Raw genomic sequence first — 20171 nt, 5'->3', positions numbered from 1 at the left:
AACAACAAGCCTCATCATCTTCATCAACCTCTGGTCATCCAGAATGTTTACATAAACATGCTGGTTGATGTTAGGGGTCACCTCCGTGAAATGACCCAGTCCATAATACGAAAAACACTCCAAAATATCACAGACGCACCTCCGGCTTGAACCTGACCTTGTACACATCGAGGATGAAATGCTTCGTTTGACCTTCGGTGCAATCGACGACGTGCGTCATTGGAATACAGGCAAAAAATGTGATTCGTCAGACCACATTACGTTTCGCTAGTCAGCTACTGTCCACGTTCGATGATTTTAGCCCGCCCATTGAAGACGCGTAGCTTTGTGCCTGTGTGAGCAATGGCCTCTTGGGAAGTGACAGACACCAAATGCTAATGGCATATAGTTCTCTCGCTAACAGATTGAGATGGACATTCACTCACTGACTGCAGCAATTCCTGTCGGGTTTGGAAGCGATTTTGAATCAGAAGTCGTGTAACGCGTCTCTGGTACCTCTTAGGATATTTTTTCGACCAAAATAATTCCGACGTCATGTTTCGTGACCACGTGCAGTACACTACTGCTTGTAGACACGTTGAACAGTCCGCTGCGAAACACCAAAAAATCCACCAACTTCACGCATCGTATGGCCATGTGCACGGCCAAACACGATTGCCCATTTTTGCCACTCTGTCACTCTCTCACATCTACCCATGTTGACGTACAATGTCCGCTTGAAACATCATTGTCTCACTAATCGCTACTGCCTTATAGTCGCGTAGAGGCAGTGCGCGTGCGGTTGAGCAAGGCACTCGTTCGCTACGCTATTTGTATAAGCATAACAATCAATCTGCGCGCTAAGAGTGGGAAGGAAGCGGCCGTGGCCTTAATTAAGGTACAGCCCCAGCATTTGTTTGGTGTGAAAATGGAAAACCACGGAAAACCATTTTCAGGGCTGCCGACAGTGGGGTTCGAACCTACTATCTCCCGAATACTGGATACCGGCTGCACTTGAGCTTATTTTTTTAAACTGACAGCCACACACAATGAACTCTTCCTTGCTGATGACTTTCACGTTAAACCCGAACAAAGAAAGAAGCCTTATAAGCCTATAAATGTTTGTAACAGGAAGTGTTGCCACTGAAAGGTTACATTTCGAAGGATTCCTTGTCCATTCTGAAAAACTGTAAGAGATTTTGATGATGAAAATGACGCTTGTTGTTTAAAGGGGCCTAACATCTAAGGTCATCGAACCGTAAGAGATTTTAAAAGACTGATTAATTGTTGAAAGATTTTCACAATTAGAGCATACACCATGGCCTATACGATTGAAGAGTAGTTCTCAAAGACTGAGGATGGCGGGTTAAGTAAACACACCAGCATCGTTTGCCTTTACTAACCTATACAGTAATGTACTTATTGTTGAAACCTTAAGAAATACTGAGAATCACTCTGAAAAAAAGTAACGCACCAAAAGAATTGTTCATCATTCCAAGCATTCACCTTTCACTTTTTAAAATGAATAGGCCTATCACACTAATACAGTTTGTCTCCTATGGAATCATCTCTATTTTGAATACATATTTGTCTAAGCATTTTAGGATGCAAACAACAGGATACAATCGTGCGTAATAATAAAACACCCACAAGATAATACTGGTATTTGCATATTAATTTTATTATCATTGAACGAATTTAAATACTCGTGCAGACACACTACAAAAATGTACAAGACACCGCAGAGTATCGGCCAATTATATTCATCAACTTCTCAGGCAAAGAAATCATCTGAAGATATAAATTCAGGATATACAATACATGAATTTCACTGTGACTGCCGTCTCGACACACAGCATTACGATCTACTCAGCTCCACGAAAACACATGCACTACATTACCTAAAGAGTATAATGAAGAATTAATTATATCTACAATTTGCTAATGGTTACAGCTTTACGCACATTAATAGCTTCTTACAAATAATAGTCTAACATACCCTAGAATAAGAACAAAGAGACTGCGGAAAACTAATGTATTTCAATGCTCATACACAAAGCTATTATAAAATCTATCTAATTAAGGCAAAACATTTAGAATCCAGTAGTTCTATTATTTTAGAAAGTGTAGTGTTAAAAACTAGTTTTAAAATCATACAAGTACACCTTTCTATTAGCAAAGCGTATTAAGTATACAATAAATGTGTGTAATAGACCAGTTATATTCTCCTTCCGGTCGTGCTGGTATGTGGGGGAAACTTCCAGCCGATCACATTTTTGTGTCAGATAGTGTACCATATAATTATTTGGTAATTTGTCATTATATAAAACTTTTTTTGTTGTTTTACAGGTGCTCCAGTCCTCGTGTCTTTCCCACACTTCTATTTGGGAGATGATGCTCTCTTCAAAAATGTGGAAGGTTTGCAGCCGAACGAGACGAAGCATGCGATGTATCTTAATTTACACCCGGTAAATATTTTACCACTGTATTCTACTGAAAACGAAATGTGTTAAGAATTAAAAGCAGCTTCAATTTTCATGAATATATATACTTTGATAGGATATGTCAGTATCGTCCTCGATGTTTACAAATGACCTTCCCTCTTTGCTCGAGCTATAAATGTGAGATTTTATGGTTTAAGGACGTAATTATTTATACTGAATTGGAAACATTTTTAGTAATTTTGGAGAAGATAATAGTTTGTATTTTGATAGGCTATCTTATAGACATCGACTTATAAGCACCAAGGAGCACTGAATATTGAATTTCCACGACCGCATCGTAATCGAAATCGACTTTCAGTCTATTAGGTCGTGTTACGAACATTTACTGCGTGTTGATGAGATGTTGAGAGCCGTGCGGTTAGGAGCGCGCAGCTGTGAACTCACATCCGAGAGATAGTGGGTTCGAACCCCACTGTCGGCAGCCCTGAAGATATTTTCTGAGGTTTCCCATTTTCACACCAGGCAATACCTGGGGATGTACCTTAATTATGGCCAGGGCCACTTCCTTCCTATTCCTAGGCCTTTATTGTCCCATCGTCGCCATAAGACCTATCTGTATCGATGCTACGTAAAGCAAATATAAAAAAAAAAAAAAAAAAACGCACACAGATGTTAAGAACAGAACAAAAATGGCCAATCGGACACCAGTGGGATCCGGACAAATTCATTGTGAATACCACGTTAAACATTATGTTGAACTCATTTATCCAAGTAATAGGTACATACTCTACGCGTAGAGAATGGTTGCAACTATCTGGGCTTTAAGAGAGACGTGACTCTTTAGCATACTGTAGTATTTGCAACAAGGTAACCTATTTGCACATTCCAGTTCAGAACTTGTAATATACAAGATCAGTTTCGAAGTGATAGCATCGATTATTCCATTAGTACAGAGATACGAGACCTACTCTTCGTCGCCTGGAATAGCTAAATGGTACTAATCGCAGCCAGCATGTGATTTTTTCGGCGGATTCGGGGTTCGAACCTAGCTACGAGCTTTTATACTCTTAAAAGCATTCGTAATTAAGGTTTAACTTCCTTAAGTCTCAAAAGTCACTTTTAACTTTTAAAAAGAAAGCATACATCAGAAAGGAATAATAACATGCGACTTTCATACGGAAAACGGCTACAACGAATGAAGCGCACTGCACTTATTGTCAGCATTATGACACACCCATTCAACCAAGCAACTGCGCACGTTCGACTCAAAGAACGACTGGACTTCATGCACATGAAACAGAACATAGTAATCTTTACAGCAAAGTGCAGGCAGGCTCCACCACATACGTTGCTGAAAGCAAGAATGACTCACCTCTACCGTGCTCAGATTTGCATTAACGAAGGCGGTGGTCGTGATGAACATTTGATTCATTAGCTGAATAGCTATGCACAAGTCCATTGCACCTCTGTCGTTAACAGCTTATTTTACTGCAAATAACTCTTTTAAGAGATACTTAGAAACGAACATAACAGAGTAACTGCAACATGAGAACTGATCACGATTTAGATTTGTCTTCAACAACGCGATTCACACGAACATTTAACAATGAAATAAAAATGCTCCATATCGGACTCGAACCTCCGACTACCGAGCACCGCTTTGCTCCTCTACCGCACTCGGCTATCACGAGCTGTCATTCGCCAGCGTTATATTAACGCTAATTCTGGTCATTCTGCCATCATATTCTCAGTACATGAAGTTTTGTGATACAAACTTTTCACGATTCTTTACCATCATTGGGTATTTTATCATTAATCCTGATTTCATTGACATGAATAAGCGAATTATTGCAAGCGTAGTAAGACTAGACATCGCTGTGAGTATCCAAGGTCAATGTTTTTAGGTTAGGCTATAATCTGCGGGTTACTTAAAACTGAATGAATAGGGGCAGCTGTATCACTCGGTATATAGGTAGTCGGCCACTTGCAACCCCCACATCTCCCACACCACCACAAACTCTATAGTACACGATGGAAGACTCGAGGCTACTACCACGCGCAAACACCAGTGGTCTGCGGTGGGTATTTGTGGCTCTGAGGTGAAATATACGGAAACACGTGTTTAGACGGTCATTTTCAACCTCCACATCTCCCAAGTTTACAGCTGCTGGCCCCTAACCACACGGCCAACTGAGTTCGTCTTAAGAAGAGTTATATTATTAATTAAAAAAAAAAACAAATAACATTTCAGTATATTCATATTCAGTATATTTCCTTGAAAACCACTGTATATAAAATAACATGTCCTGACTGACTTGACTGATTCATCATCGCCGAGCCAAAGCTACTGGACATAAAGAAATGAAATGTTGGGGATACATTTATATTATAATGTAGGTGCTCACTAAGGGAGGACTTTTGGATATTCCGTCGCTAAGGGGGTGAAAATGGGGGTGAATTTTTAAAACTAGTGTATCTATATCTCAAAAACTTAACAATCTACAGACGTGAAAAGCGGTACGTGGAATCTCCCTTTAAAAATAAGAAAACACATATTTTTGGTTTTTGGAAAATCCCCTTAAGGGGAGTGAAAAAAGGTGAAAAAGGGGTTGAATACCTTTCGTGAGGATACTTATATCTCAAAAACTGAAGATGTTGCAGACATGAAGGGTTGGAATTTGATATTTGTAACTTTCTGTTAAATTAAAGGAGCACGTAGGTTTTCTGAAAATCCAGTTAAGGGGGCGAATTTTTAAAATGAGCATATCTGCAGCTGGGCAGTTGTCATCTTGGAAGTTCAAAGCTCTGTTTGTGCCACAAAGTTTGTCGTTTAGAAAAAGAAATATAAAATACTCACTAGATATAAATCATCTTTCACACGTTTCATATCACTATCTTCAGTTATTTTTGACGCATCGACACTCTTTTATTGAATTTCCAATCTTGATAAGGCACTAAGTAAGAAAGCACTGAACAAAGGAGTTCTTTCGGCAGCCCTGAAGATGGTTTTCCGTGGTTTCCCATTTTCACACCAGGCAAATGCTGGGGCTGTACCTTAATCAAGGCCACTGCCACTTCCTTCCAACTCCTAGCCCCTTCCTCTCCCATCGTCGCCATAAGACCTATCTGTGTCGGTGCGACGTAAAGCCAATTGTAAAAGAAACGTATCAGGGGAGTGTGATCTCACATGGCAAAAAAACCGAAAGAAGTTACTAAACGAACTTGTAAACAAGGAAATAACTTATTTCCTTGTTAACAAATCATATTTATAGTGGTATATCAGGGATTATTTGTAAAATATTACCTACTTCTAAATAATCAACATGAAGTGCTGACTCCTTTGTGTAATTGGAACTGCGTGATATGATTTGTCCATCCATGATGCAGCCGGTTCAGATTTTAAGTACGCATAAAGTACTTCGTAATTTATATGTTGTTTAGCATGACGTTCTCATTGTTATGTATATATATACTAATATAACAAGAGGTAAAATTTGTTTGTATGTAATGGCTAATCTTAGGAACTACTGGACCGATTCTAAAAATTCCTTCACTAATAAAAAGATACATTATCCCTGGTTGCTATAGGCTATATTCTATTTTCAAAATAATTCCAGGGAGGGGGGGGGGGCGACGTGGGGAGATATAAAAATACTAGGCTAATATAGGCTAAATATCGAATTTGTCGTACAAGGACGAGATAAAGCTCATTTTAAGCTCCTTGTCGCAAAGAACAAAATTCGGCAAGCTCTACGGGCCCGAAAACCATGTTTTAAGACCCTATAACCAACCGTTATTGAGATATTGGCACCGGACTACCCCTGCTCTAGGAATCGGATACAAAAATGAACTGCCGTAACCATGGCAACGTAATCTCAAGTATTCTTACAGTAGCGAGATTATCTACAATATATCACAAAAACCTAACATGTTACAGACGTCCGCCCCCGTAGCGTAACGGTTAGTGTTATTAGCTGCCGTCCTCGGGGGCCTTGTTCGATACCCGGTACTGCCAGAAATTTAAGAATGGCAGGGGGGCTGGTATGTGGTTCAAATGGTACATGCAGCTCACCTCCAATGGGGGTGTGCCTGAAAAGAGCTGCACCACCTCGGGATGAGACACGAGTTTACTTTACTATGTTACAGACATGAAAATTCGTATTTGGAATCCCCTTTCAAAAAAATAACACAAATTTTTGTTTTCAGACAATCCACTTAAGGGGTGAGGGCGGGGGGGGGGAGAGAAGTGTGGAAGGAGTTGAATTATTTGTATGAGAATAAATATATATCAGAAACTGAAGATGTTACAGACGTTAAAACGGGTACTTGGAATCTCTTTATAAAATAAATTAACACACTTTCTTTGAAAATCCACTTAAGGGGTGAAATAAAAAGCGGTGAATTTTTAAAATGAATATCTTTTTCTTCTACCGCTTTTCCCTCATCTGTGGGGTCGCTGGTGCGAACTGTATCGCACATGTGGATTTGACCCTGTTTTACGGCTGGGTGCCCTTCCTGACGCCAACCCCGTGTGTAGGGATGTAATTACTATTGCGTGTTTCTGTTATGGTTGGTGAATATGATGATAGTATTGGAAAAGACACAAACAACCTATCCCCGAGAAGGATGAATTAATCACACGCGATTAAAATCTCCGACCCAGCCCGGAATCGAACCTGGAACCCTGTGAACTGAAGGCCTCAGTGCTAACCACTAAGCCAAGGAGTGGGGCAGTTTTTAAAATGAGTATATCTACAGTATATCTCACAAACTCAATATGTTACAGATGTGAAAATTGGTATGTGTAATCCCCTTTAAAAATAAAGAAACGCGTACTTTTTGTCTTCGGAAAATCAACTTAAGCTGGAGATCGAAAATAAGTGAAGGAGCTGAATTCTCCTTATGAGGATATTTATACCTCAAAAACTAAGATGTTACAGACGTGAAAATCGGTATTTGGAATCTCCTTTAGGAATAAAGAAATCCTTTTTTTTTTTTCGACTTAAAAGAGGACTGTTTCTCACATGTAGAGTTCCATGTCGCATGTTCCAGATTTAGCTCTGCCAGTAGCCTGGTCATCATAGCCCTAAAAGGCAATGTCACAAACGTGGTTTACAAAGAGGTTCTGGGGTAAATGAAATGCAATTTTTTGGTGAGATTTTATACTTCAGGGATTTTCAGGTAATATCTTAGATAATATCTTTATTTTTATCAGCTTACCAAATCCTCGCGAGCGAAGCCGTGGGTAACAGCTAATTAATAATTTTATTTATTTCATTGTTCTGCATTTATTTATTTATTTATTTATTTATTTATTTATTTATTTATTTATTTACAGAAACTCGGGATTCCAATGGGTGGACAGAGTCGTTTCCAGTTCAACATCCAGATCCATAAGACTGACAGTCTTTCCCTAGATGATTTTCTGATAGAGGACAGCATCCTTCCTATCGTCTGGTTTGAAATCGTGAGTATCCTGCCAAGGCGAAGAGACCAGTAATGTTCTATGACCACATGCTGCTTTATGTTTCTATTTTATGTCTACATAATAACCATAGTTTTCGAGGAACTATTTTTCTGACTTTAAATCAGGGATCTTTGAAGTTATTTATGAGCGAATAGTCTTTATTTGCAGGTATTCACTCTTGATGACAAATTCTCTGATGTATTACCATCCATAAATATTATGCGTGTTCTGGGTTCCTTGAATGGATTAATCTTTGCGTTGAGATCAGTCTAATATCTTAATAACTACATATTTTGAAGAACAACCCGAGATAAATCAACTATTATTTATTGGCATTCGAATCCTGACCAATGCAGGTGAGAATTTGAAATGACATCATGGCCGACGCCGTCGTCTTGGCAGGTAGTTTTAATGGGCTGTTGTACGACGGTCTCGTGTTTAATACACACCTGAAATTCTGAAGCTGCCTCGTGTTGCTGGACACTTCCATTTAAAGCTTCCTTTGGTTGTAGCTGGGTCAGAGCTATCATGCACAGCCCGCTAAGCGACACAAACTAATGAGTGAAGGCAACACCGTCTGTAACTCAAGCCGTGTTTACAAGTGGCAGTCAAATGGTAATAACAAATCCGTACACAATCCTTTTAGACGTTAACATTTCCACAGATAAACAAAGCATTACGAAACACAAGTATATACACACACATAATCATAAGTTAAAATATAACCGACAAATAGTAATGTAAGGTGTTACTATATCGCGTCTACATTTTTCGTTCCTTGTGTGATGCATTGTCCATCTTTTATACTAATAGGAAAGATGCAGGAAAATTACATTCTACGCTGAGGCATGAGAATCACTTACAAAATATTGTTTTAGAGTGCGGTAGATTACTTTTACTATATTCTTCAGATGTGTAGTCTTTCAACAAATGTACTACTTCTTAGGTGTGATGACAATCAGGAAATATCAGTTTTACAACAGTATAATCTCTTTTTCAATTCTCATGGTGATGTACTCCTCAACAGCGACTGACGTTGGTCTTAGGTACCAATCTTCTCGCTGGATGATAGGAATCCATTTCTGTTTTGTTTCTTCTGGGACGAACTTAGCACTACTATCAACATTCGGCTTACAGCTCGGAACACAATCTTTCAAACAATAAAGTAAGTTGGCACTGCAACCCTGAAGACTATTGGCCTATCAAGTGACCGCTGCATAGCGCAAAGTCCTGCAGATTAGAAGGTGACGTGTGATCAGCCTGACGAGTCCTCTCCACTGTTATTCTTGGCTCTCTAGACTGCTACCATTATCTCACCGTCAGATAGCGGTGATTTTAGGCAAAATCACATTCAGTTAAATGATATATTAGCTGTTACCCGCAGCCTCCGTGGCTCAGGCGGCAGCGCGCCGGCCTCTCATCGCTGAGTACCGTGGTTCAAATCCCGGTCACTCCATGTGAGATTTGTGCTGGACAAAGCGGAGGCGGGACAGGTTTTTCTCCGGGTACTCCGGTTTTCCCTGTCATCATTCATTCCGGCAACACTCTCCAATATCATTTCATTTCATCTGCCATTCATTAATCATTGCCCCAGAGGAGTGCGACAGGCTTCGGCAGCCGGCACAATTCCTATCCTCTCCGCTAGATGTGGGCTTCATTCATTCCATTCCTGACCCAGGTCGAATGACTGGAAACAGGCTGTGGATTTTACTAGCTGTTACCCGCGGCTTCAATTCCATAATTTCATAATTTGATAAAATTGATCGCTCCTTGGTTTTGCACTAAGACATTATCTGAAAATCCCTGAAGTATAAAAACTCACATAAAATTGCGTTTCGTTTACCCCAGAACGTCTTTGTAAACCACGTTTGTGGTATTGCCTTTTGTGGCTAAGATGACCAGGCTACTGGGAGAGCTAACGCTGGAACATGCGACATTGAACTCTACATATCAAAAACAGTCCTCTCTCAAGCAGAAAAAAAATATAAAAGTACGCGTTTATTTATTTTTAAAGGAGATTGCAAATACCTATTTCCACGTCTGCAACATCTACAATTTTTTAGATGTAAGTATCCTTATAAGAATAATTCAACTCCTCCTTCAGTTATTTTCACCCCCGTTAAGTGGCTTTTCCGAAAAAATGTTTATTTTTATTTTTAAGGAAATTCAAAATACCAATTTTCACGTTTGTAACATATCCCATTTTCGATATATAAGTATCCCAATTAAAGGATTCAACCATATTTTCAGTCTCTTTCACACCCTCGAAGTGAATTTTCCAAAAACCAAAATATACACTTTTCTCTATTTTTAAAGGGGATTCCAAATACCCATTTTTACTTCTATAACTTGTTACGTTTTTTGAGATATACTAAAAATTTAGCCCTTTTCACTTCTTTTCACCGCATCTTAAGTGGATTTTATGAAAACAAAAATAATACGTGCTCCTTCCTTAGAAGTAGCAAAACTCGATTTGCTAATTATTGCGGTGCTCATGAAATCACTCGAGATTTAATAGGACCTGCTGAAATTTATAAGTTGTAGCGTGCTTGGCACTTACTTGGAGGTCTCGGGTCGAATTTCCTGCTAGATCAGGGAAGTTACGAGGATCTGAGGGCTGGTTCGATGTCCAATCAGCCTGCGTGGTTATAATTAAAAAATGAAAAAAGAATAGCCCACGTGATAATCTATCTATATATATACATAAAACAACATGTCCTGACTGACTGTCTGACTCACTGACTGACTGACTGACTGACTCATCATCGCCGAGGCAAAACTACTGGACATAAAGAAATGAAATTTTGGGGATACGTTTATATTACATTGCAGGCACCTGTGTCGATGCGACGTAAAGCCAATAGCAAAAAAGAAAACAACATACGGGCTATTCTTTTTACATTCCGTCCAGCCCAACCTACCTTCACGTTGCCATTTCTACGAATCTCACGGTTTGTAAGTTACAGTGGAGGTAATTCTGACCTACACATATAATAGTCATGTAACTTATATGCTACAATATTGCCACTCCGATCGTGTGGTGAGTCTGAAGATGAATCTTTGGCACTATCACTATCGGATTTTCATCGTTAATTTTAAGCCTCTGAAGAAAAAAAGCCCTAGTTCTTAAGATTACACAGGGAGATTCTTTAGGAAAACATTTGTTCCATTAACAGCTTCTTGCTTCCTGGAGATAGTGGATTCGAACCCCACTGCCGGCAGCCCTGGAGATGGTTTATCGTGTTTTCCCATTTTCACACCAAGCAAATGCTGAGGTTTTGCCGTAATTAAGGTCACGGTCTCCTCCTTTCCACCGCTGTCCCTTTTCTACAACCTCATCGCCATAAGACCTCTCTGTGTCGGTGCGACGTAAAGCGAACTGTAATAAATAACTCCATGATACAAGTGTACCTTCGTTCCTGAAAATAGTCTTCATGTAAAAATACCCACAAGGACTTTACATTACTAGTTTATATATAGAGGAGTCCGCCTCTGTGGTGTGGTGGTTAGTGTGATTAGCTACCACCGCCGGAGGCCCGGGTGCGATTCCTGGCTCTGCAACGAAATTTGAAAAGTGGTACGAGGGCTGGTACGAGGTCTGGTACGGAAAGTCAACTGAGTAGCGGTGGGTTCTATTCCCACCTCACCCATCCTCGAAGTGGCTTTCCGTGGTTTCCCACTTCTTCTCCAGGCAAATGCCGGGATGGTACCTAGACTGAAGACCACTGCAGCTTCCTTCCCACCGGACGAGTTGGCCGCGCGGTTAGGAGCGCGCACCTGTGAGCTTGCATCCAGAAGAGTGTGGGTTCGAATCCCACTGTCGGCAGCCCTGAAGATGGTTTTCTGTGGTTTCCCATTTTCACACCAGGCAAATGCTGGGCCTGTACCTTCATTAAGGCCACGGCCGATTCCTTCCAACTCTTAGCCCATCGTCGCCATGAGACCTATCTGTGTTGTTGCGACGTAAAGCCACTAGCAAAAAAAAGGCCTCCTTCTCTCTTCCTTGTGTATTCCTTCCAGTCTTCTTATAACCCTCAAGGCTCCTGTTCAGCATAGGAGGTGAGGCCACCTGGGCGAGGTACTGGTCCTCCTTCCCAGTAGTATCCCCGATCTTGACGCTCCAGAACACTGCCCTTGAGGCGGTAGAAGTGTGATCCCTCACTGAGTCTGAGGGGAAAACCCCAACCCTGGAGGGTAAACAGATTAAGAAAAAGAGAAAGAAAGAAATATAGAGGAATAGTGAAGATAGTTTTGTGCCAAACAGCAGGACATTCAATGTGCTATGTGCATGATAGCATTTTAAACAATAACGCCTCGGCTACATCCAGTGTATATGTAAATGGTTTGCGTGCTAGCCTTCGGTCACAGGGGTTCCGGGTTTGATTCCTTCAGGGTCGTGAATTTAAACCATGATTAGTTAATTCCGCTGACACGGGGGCTGATGTATGTGTCGTCTTCATCATCATCATTTCATCCTCAGCACGACACACAGGTTGCCTACGGGCCTCATATCAAAAGACCTGTACCTGGTGAGCGGAATATGTCCTCGGCACTAAAAGCCATAATCCATTTCATTTCATCTTTCGTAATAATATACATTGTCTATTTAATATAGACTAGCTGAAGACAACACGCTACGCTGGGTATTTTTTACATCCATGCTGTTTTCTCTATATAATACAAAAGACGTGCATTAAAAGACCACTCTTTTTCTGTTTCTTTTATTTTTATTCCTTTTATCGGAACATAAATATCTTACACTCGAAGTCATTTCATAAAAATATATTCTTATACACTACATTCGATGTCTTGTCTGGCGCATGCAGAAACAGATTTTCTGCTTGTCCAACTCAGGAGAAAGCAACGTAGAGCTGACATTACGTGTAACAGGAATCCTTGAAATTAACTCCGCAATTGCGGGACATTTGACCCTGAGATATTTTTGATAGTCATACTAAAAGCTAATCTCACTGTAAACTGAAATCGTTTAGAAACAAAATAATAAATCATTTGAGATCAATTGAATTCTTGCTATGAAAACCTATTTTCCTTTTCTCTATCGATTAGGATACTGCCTTAGTGATATTGTTACAGAGCTGTTTCAGCAAGTATCTGCTTTATATCAAGAATTACAGAAAATATTCACAGATGTACTCAAGCAGAAAATTGGTACGGTTCAGTGATCACCATACTCCTGCCAGATGAATCAAGGATGGTAGCGTATATAAAACTAAAGAGTACACATCATAGCCTTCTAGATTTTTCCAGTACATACTCACGCATTTTAATACATTCAAGGACGAAGTCAGCCACTTACAAGTCCCACATCTCCTACATCACCACAGCTACAGACACGCAACCACTCTAGTGTACGATGGGATAATCGAGGTTAATACCACAAACACCAATGGTCTGCAGTGGGTAGGTGTGGCTGCAAGGCGAAATATACCGAGACACACACACACACACTCTCTATCTCTATCTCTCTCTCTCTCTCATCTGTTTATAGGTATAGTCGGCTACTTTCAACCCCCACATCTCCCACACCATCACAGCTACAGACACGCAACCCCTATAGCGCACGACGCCAGACTCGACGCCCAGTTGTCTGTGATGGGTAGTTGTGCCTGCAAGATGAAATATACGAACACACACGTATATATTATGTATATATATATATATATATATATATATACTCGCCGGGCTGAGTGGCTCAGACAGTTGGGGCGCTGGCCTTCTGACCCCAACTTCGCAAGTTCGATCCTGGCTCAGTCCGGTGGTGTTTGAAGGTGCTCAAATACGTCAGCCTCGTGTCGGTAGATTTACTGGTACGTAAAACAACTCCCGCGGGACTAAATTCCGGCACCTCGTCGCCTCCAAAAACCGAAAAAGTAGTTACTGGGACGTAAATCAAATAACATTATATATATATATACTCAGACAATTTCAACACACCCATCTCCCACACCACCAAAGCTATTGACACGCAACTACAATAGTGCACGATGGCAGAGTCGAGGCTACTATCATACAGTAACACCAGTGTTGTGCGGTGGGTATTTGTGGCTATGAGGTGAAGTACACGGACACACACGTCTATTTTGGTATATAGTCGGCAAACTTCAACCCCCAAATCTCCCACACGATCACAGCTACAGACACGCAACCACTATAATAACCGATGGGAGACTCGGGGCTACTACCACACAAAATAACCACTAGTCTAGAATTGGTAGTTGTGGCTGCAAGGTGAAATATAAGAACTCACACATCTATTTTTATATGTAGTAAACTATTTTAACCCCCATATCTATCACACCAGCGCAGCTACATACACACAATCACTATAGTACACGATGGGAGACACAAGACACAATCCACAAACACCAATGAGCGGTGGTGGGTATTTGTAGCCGCAATATTAAGTATACGGATATACGCGTCTGTTTTAGTATATAGTCAGCGGATTTCAACCCCCACCTCTACCACACCACTACAGCTACCGACTCGCAACCTCTATAGTGCACGATGGGACACTCAAGGCTACAATCAAACACTAACACCAGTGGTCCGCGTTGGATACTCTTGGCTGCAGGGTGAAATATACGAACACTCACCTCTATTTTTATATGCAGTTGGCCATTTTGAACCCCCGTGTCTACCACACCACCACAGCTATCGACTCGCAACCAACATAATGCACGATGGGAAATTCGAGGCTACTGTCACACACAAACACCAGTGGTCTGCGGTGGTTAATTTTGGCTGCAAGGTGAAATATACTGACACACACGTCTATATTTATATATACAGATGTATCCAATATACGTTTTAGTAATTCATTTATTCACACGACTTTACGAAGAATTCAATAAGACAGAGAGATCTGACTGAAATACAACATCCAGATGTATGAGGTGTTCTTCAGCTTCAAAAGTTGCAAAGATGAATCTGGCAAGTCTGATAGGCCTTCCAAAGGTACTTTGAGTGGGCGTTTAAAGCTACTCCACAATCGCATGATGGCGAATCAGTCAATCCTCATTTAAACATTAACACTATGAGCCCAGACGTTTCAATATGGCGTCCCTACCCTGTGCCGGCGTAATTTAGACTCTCAGAAAAAAAATCACAGTTCTGTCAGTTTTCGCATTATAAATTAACAAATGTATATACGTATTGTACAACGAGTGGGCTATCCCACGAAATCAAATAAAAAATGCTTACCTTCAGCATTGGAAAGAAACTTAGGCTACAATATTGGTTCATTCTGATATCCTTGTTCACGCACTTGAATTTCTAATTCACTAGAAAAGTTCGATAGTTTTTAGTCACTGAATAACAGAATTACACATTGTTATTTCCAATACTTAGCTTTGGTACGGTAACACTCAAAACATTCTCCTATGCAAAGACCTGCTACACATTTATGACAATATATGGTTGTCATTTTCTTCACAGCACGACCGATGTTATGTTTGGACTTGTCGTAGCAAAGCTTTCACGTACGCTGCGCGTGTCCTTCCTTGTTCGCGCCTACAGCAGGTATTCTGTCTGGAAAATGATCTCTACCTACTAGCCTTCCCGCGGTTGATGCTCGTGATTCTTCAGTAATTTCGGCCCCAACATTACTCACCAAATCATCCGCTAAACGTTTACAAAATTTCGAAAGGGGAAGTTTTTGTGAAGAAGCCTTGCGGTACAGTATATAGGCATTCACTATGGCAAGATCAAACAGATGGAAGAATAATCTTTTCCACCACTTGGTCGATTTCCTTGTGAATGCATAATAAGCCAACAAATGGTCGGACTTATCAACACCAATATTGAATTTGTTATAGTCTACTACTGCTGATGGTTTGGATTTTTCGTGGCTCCCTTTTGCTGCAGGTACTTCAATCATGTCATCATGTGCAGTGCTCAGCATATACACGTCTCGAACATCTCGCCACTTTATTGCTAGAAGGTCTTCTTTCTGCAATGACAATTTTTCACCCTTTTTCAGTTTTTTCGCGAACTCTGATTTTGGCATTCCTTTCCAGTCTGACACTCCCAGAGATGGTCATAATTATACAGTATAAATCGACTACTTGAGAGATGATTGCAGACTGTTGCCTCACTACACTTTCATTGTAAATCTGTGAAGTCATATAATCTATCATTAGAACACACGCACATAAATTTGAGCTTATCTAACCAGAGCACGCGAGGAGTACGTATGTCAGCAATTACGTAAGATGTGAGCGCACGTGGCTACGAAACGTCGTCCCTATGTTGCACCGCCAATCACAATTGATCGACAACACCACCTAACGATAGTAAAGGAAATCGACAACACGTCAAAGCAAAAACTAATTCGATAACGTGAATAGTTTTCGAGTGGCTGAATTTCAAAAAACATGGTAGTAGTATTACTAACAGCGGCACTCAGGCGCACGCCGTGTGGTAGTAATATTACTACCGGCGGGCGCATAGTGTTAAGAAGGCTCACCTTCCTTCAGTTGTCCAAACACGATTCATAGAGTCTCTTCATGGCGTCTTACATTGCAGTGAGATGGTTGAGCGCTTGGATCTTGATCAAGGTGGTCATTTGCGAGTAGTGAAGCATTCCACATTTCCTTCCAATTGTCTTGGATTTAGAAAGAATCACCAGGCGTGGGATGATTTATTAACCTCAATGGCCTTCTTGAACGAAGTCTAAGAGTTGGAAGATCTTGTAGTTCTTCAAATTATAATGAATTTCTATATTCGGCAGTCACTTATTTGCATACAGCAGTCGCCTTACATCTTAGACTAGGTGGAGTACTATGCGGAAATACAGGCAAGCATGAAAAAAAAACTTGGGTAGTATTAATTTCAGGAAAGTGATAAGCAGTGTTTAGGGCAATTCGTTCCGAACATTCTCATTTAAACTATTTGAAAGAATGGAAGTGCACCCTTTTATTGGCAAAGTGTAAATAAATCTCTGTGCATTAACTAGGCAAGTAATTTATATGACAATGTGCCTCTTCCTCTTGTTTGTCCTTGCTGTTGGATACTTAGACATTTCCAGCTGATAACTTTTCTTGTCAAGTTGTGTACTTGAAAGTGTAAATCAATTTCTGTCACTTATATTCCTCTCGCCCTCTTCCCACCACATCGTAATCATTACCAGCCCTGCAGATTTGTGGACTGTGCAGCATTTGACAAACCTTGATGTTTAGAACTCTTTTATCACCGTTTAGCCGTATCATTTCTCTTAAATTTTATAAATAGACATCTTTTATTTGTAACGCAAACATCTGTATGTTCCAGGGTGTGGATGAACTTCCTCCAGAACTCCAGGACGTATTCTACCGCGCCACGTTCACCACGCTCTCCTACGAGATGGCGCTCAAGTACGGGCTTCTAGCAATCACAATCGTAGCTCTTCTTATTCTTCTGCGATGTGCATGCCGGCGGTTCGTGACCCAGCGCAATCAACCTGTGGACAGATCTGACAAGCTAGTGATGGAACCATTGTAGCTGACTTGTGGCCTCTTAGCCTATGTGCCATTCTCATCGTCCTAGTCACACAAAAAATGGCCTTTAATAAAGGCTCACCTCCAACAAGATCTTGTCTTTCATTACCGGTATCATTGTAGTCTACTGGTCGGTAGCCTTAAATTAACAAGTTTGCCCTTCGTGTTTTCACACGACAGCTAAGATCAAATCAGTAATAATAATAATAATAATGTTATTTGCTTTACGTCCCACTAACTACTCTTTTACGGTTTTCGGAGACGCCGAGGTGCCGGAATTTAGTCCCGCAGGAGTTATTTTACGTGCCAGTAAATCTACCGACACGAGGCTGACGTATTTGAGCACCTTCAAATACCACCGGACTGAGCCAGGATCGAACCTGCCAAGTTGGGGTCAGAAGGCCAGCGCCTTAACCGTCTGAGCCACTCAGCCCGGCAGATCAAATCAGGCTACATGAGAAAAAGTGACCAAGATTTTTATCATTCAGTTTCTTTCAGAAAGAACTAAAAAAATTTGCTTACAATTATACAATAAAATAAACGTATTTTTGAAGGGAAAATAAGACAGGTTTTAATTCCTTTAGAACAAAAGTAATTGCGTAATATCAACTGCTTTTAAATTGCACAGCTGTTGTTTACGTTGAAAATTTAAAATATTTGAATGGATTTAGGTCGCTGAATGTTGACTATAATTCAGTTCATATTATATCAGAAACATCAAGCCTTATATTGGATTATTATTTAAATATGTGTGGCAGCTTGGATATTTCCTCATAAAATAAGTTTTCCCTGACTGTTAATATGTTACTTGATACCAGAAACACTGTTAATATTGTACGCGCACTTTTTAGTGATAGATTTTTGTACTGGGTTGAGGAGTAAGAAGGGAGCACTGCCGGTTCCGGTAATACTGCCAACTGAATGGAAATGAAATCTGAATTGAATCGATAATATGATCGATCGATTTAAATTTTCTAAGCCTTTATTATCTTATGCCAACAACTGTGCCACACACACAATATATAATAGAGGGGAATCGGGTAATATGGAATACTCGGGCAATAAGGAATACCACAATATCTTGCCTGTAAGGTACTCCTCTCAGGTGGAAACTCGTCGAATTACGGTAAATGTTCTCATGATGCTTTGTATTCAGTTTCGACATGCTTGTGAGTGAGGTTAGTGCGTGGAGCAAGAATATTTGTTTTTCATATTTGAAAAGCTTTTGCAGGTATTTCTTTTAAAGCTTGTATTAATTACCAAAACTGACTTTAGTCCTGGGAAATCCAATGTTACATATTGTACAAGAGTTGTTTATATTGCTACACCAGTGTAACTTCCTTGTTGTGCAAAGTTTATGGCATGACGAATCCTTTAATTCAAACATGGTGTGTCGGGATATATGGAATACTGTTTTAGTTTCAAAGTAAAATGACGTTTAAAATTAATTAAAATGAATTGCATTAATCCTGGTATATTATAACATTTAATTACCTATAGATCTCAGTTTCTGCATCTGTGACTTTTGTCACTGAATGAACAAGTGACTGTAAAAAGAAAACTCTGAATAATTAGTGTATACAGATTATCATTTAAGTTAATTACCAATTTTATTCTTTCGATTTTTAAAATTTCTGTACGTCCACCTGTAAGAACGTTCCTTAAATATGACTGAATGAATTTATTGAAGTTGTATTTTAATTTACATATTATTTACCCACTATTCCATATTAGCCGACTATTCCGTATTACCCACCAAGTGCAACTTTTTGAAAGAAATAATTTTGACGTGAAGACATTAACAATTTACAGTTTAAAAATATAGAGAATCTTGGCTAATTATTTGAATTTTCAAACCATATTTACTTATATTTCATAACTGATTTCGGTAAGAAGTTATACTGCCAAAAGTAAATGGTATTCCATATTATACGACTCTCCTCTACTATATAACATTTCCCGATGCGAAACGTGCTCCTAGCATGAATTCTATAGTTTGACTTTGCTGTGTAAACAACAACAGTACGAGTACTTAAAGTGTACACCCAGATGTCGCACAGCAATGACAAGCGATTATTAGTTTGTGTTTCAAAGGTTGCCAATACGAATCTCGAAGATAACCGAAGTCGATCGATTCAGCACTAGGGTGTAAATCTATCGCTAAAAAGTGCGCAGATAATATATATAACTTAATTGACATGTTATACTGTATATCTTGTTCTATGTGAAGAAATGGCTTGTTCGGAAAATCATAAGGTTATGACATCATCAACTTTATCAGGTAAATTTGTTTGTGAGACATATAAAATTCACATTACTAGTAACAATATCAAAAATGATAATTTATTATAAAAATAGAAAATTGAAATGAAGTATGACGATGTCATTTCCCTATTTTGATAGTATTAAGCATAGATGAGTTCAAATAATGTTCACCCTTGCGGTTGGAAACTAGACAATCTTATTTGTACCTCAAGATTTACTCAGGTAGATGAGCAGAACATGACATGGGATTTGTCTGTGGCTGAGTTTATTAACATGATGCTAACTGTAGTGTATGCTTACGACTAGGATTTTGTACGGCAAATACACGAATTGAAGCAAGGATGTACGAGCATAATGTGACAATTCATTTTAGATCAGAAAGTGTAGAACGATACAAACAATAATTAGAAAGGGTATTTAAATAAATTACTGATGTTTTATCAAGTCATATGATCTCCGAAGCGAAGTCTGCGGATATAGTTAAAAAGCGTCTGTAGTAATTATTCACGCATGAGCCAC

The 20171-nt window shown here is 39.8% G+C and overlaps 1 protein-coding gene across 2 annotated transcripts in view; it reads left to right on the top strand.

Annotated features, from left to right (window-relative positions):
• Positions 1-17827, top strand: part of LOC136856837 (lysosome membrane protein 2) — a 253586-nt gene extending 235759 nt beyond the window's left edge. The window contains exons 8-10 of one of the 2 annotated variants that reach the window (XM_067135006.2): positions 2329-2447; positions 7762-7890; positions 17182-17827. In XM_067135006.2, coding sequence (XP_066991107.2) covers positions 2329-2447; positions 7762-7890; positions 17182-17391 — 458 coding nt within the window. In that variant the 3' untranslated portion in view covers positions 17392-17827. The remainder of the gene's footprint in view (positions 1-2328; positions 2448-7761; positions 7891-17181) is intronic. The other variant, XM_067135007.2, reaches the window with a different exon arrangement.
• Positions 17828-20171: the final 2344 nt, after the last annotated feature.

The sequence above is a fragment of the Anabrus simplex genome, chromosome 1, assembly GCF_040414725.1.
Source record: "Anabrus simplex isolate iqAnaSimp1 chromosome 1, ASM4041472v1, whole genome shotgun sequence".
NCBI lineage: Eukaryota > Metazoa > Arthropoda > Insecta > Orthoptera > Tettigoniidae > Anabrus > Anabrus simplex.
The sequence above is the reverse complement of the archived record's forward strand: the minus strand, read 5'-3'. Positions and strand labels throughout refer to the sequence as shown.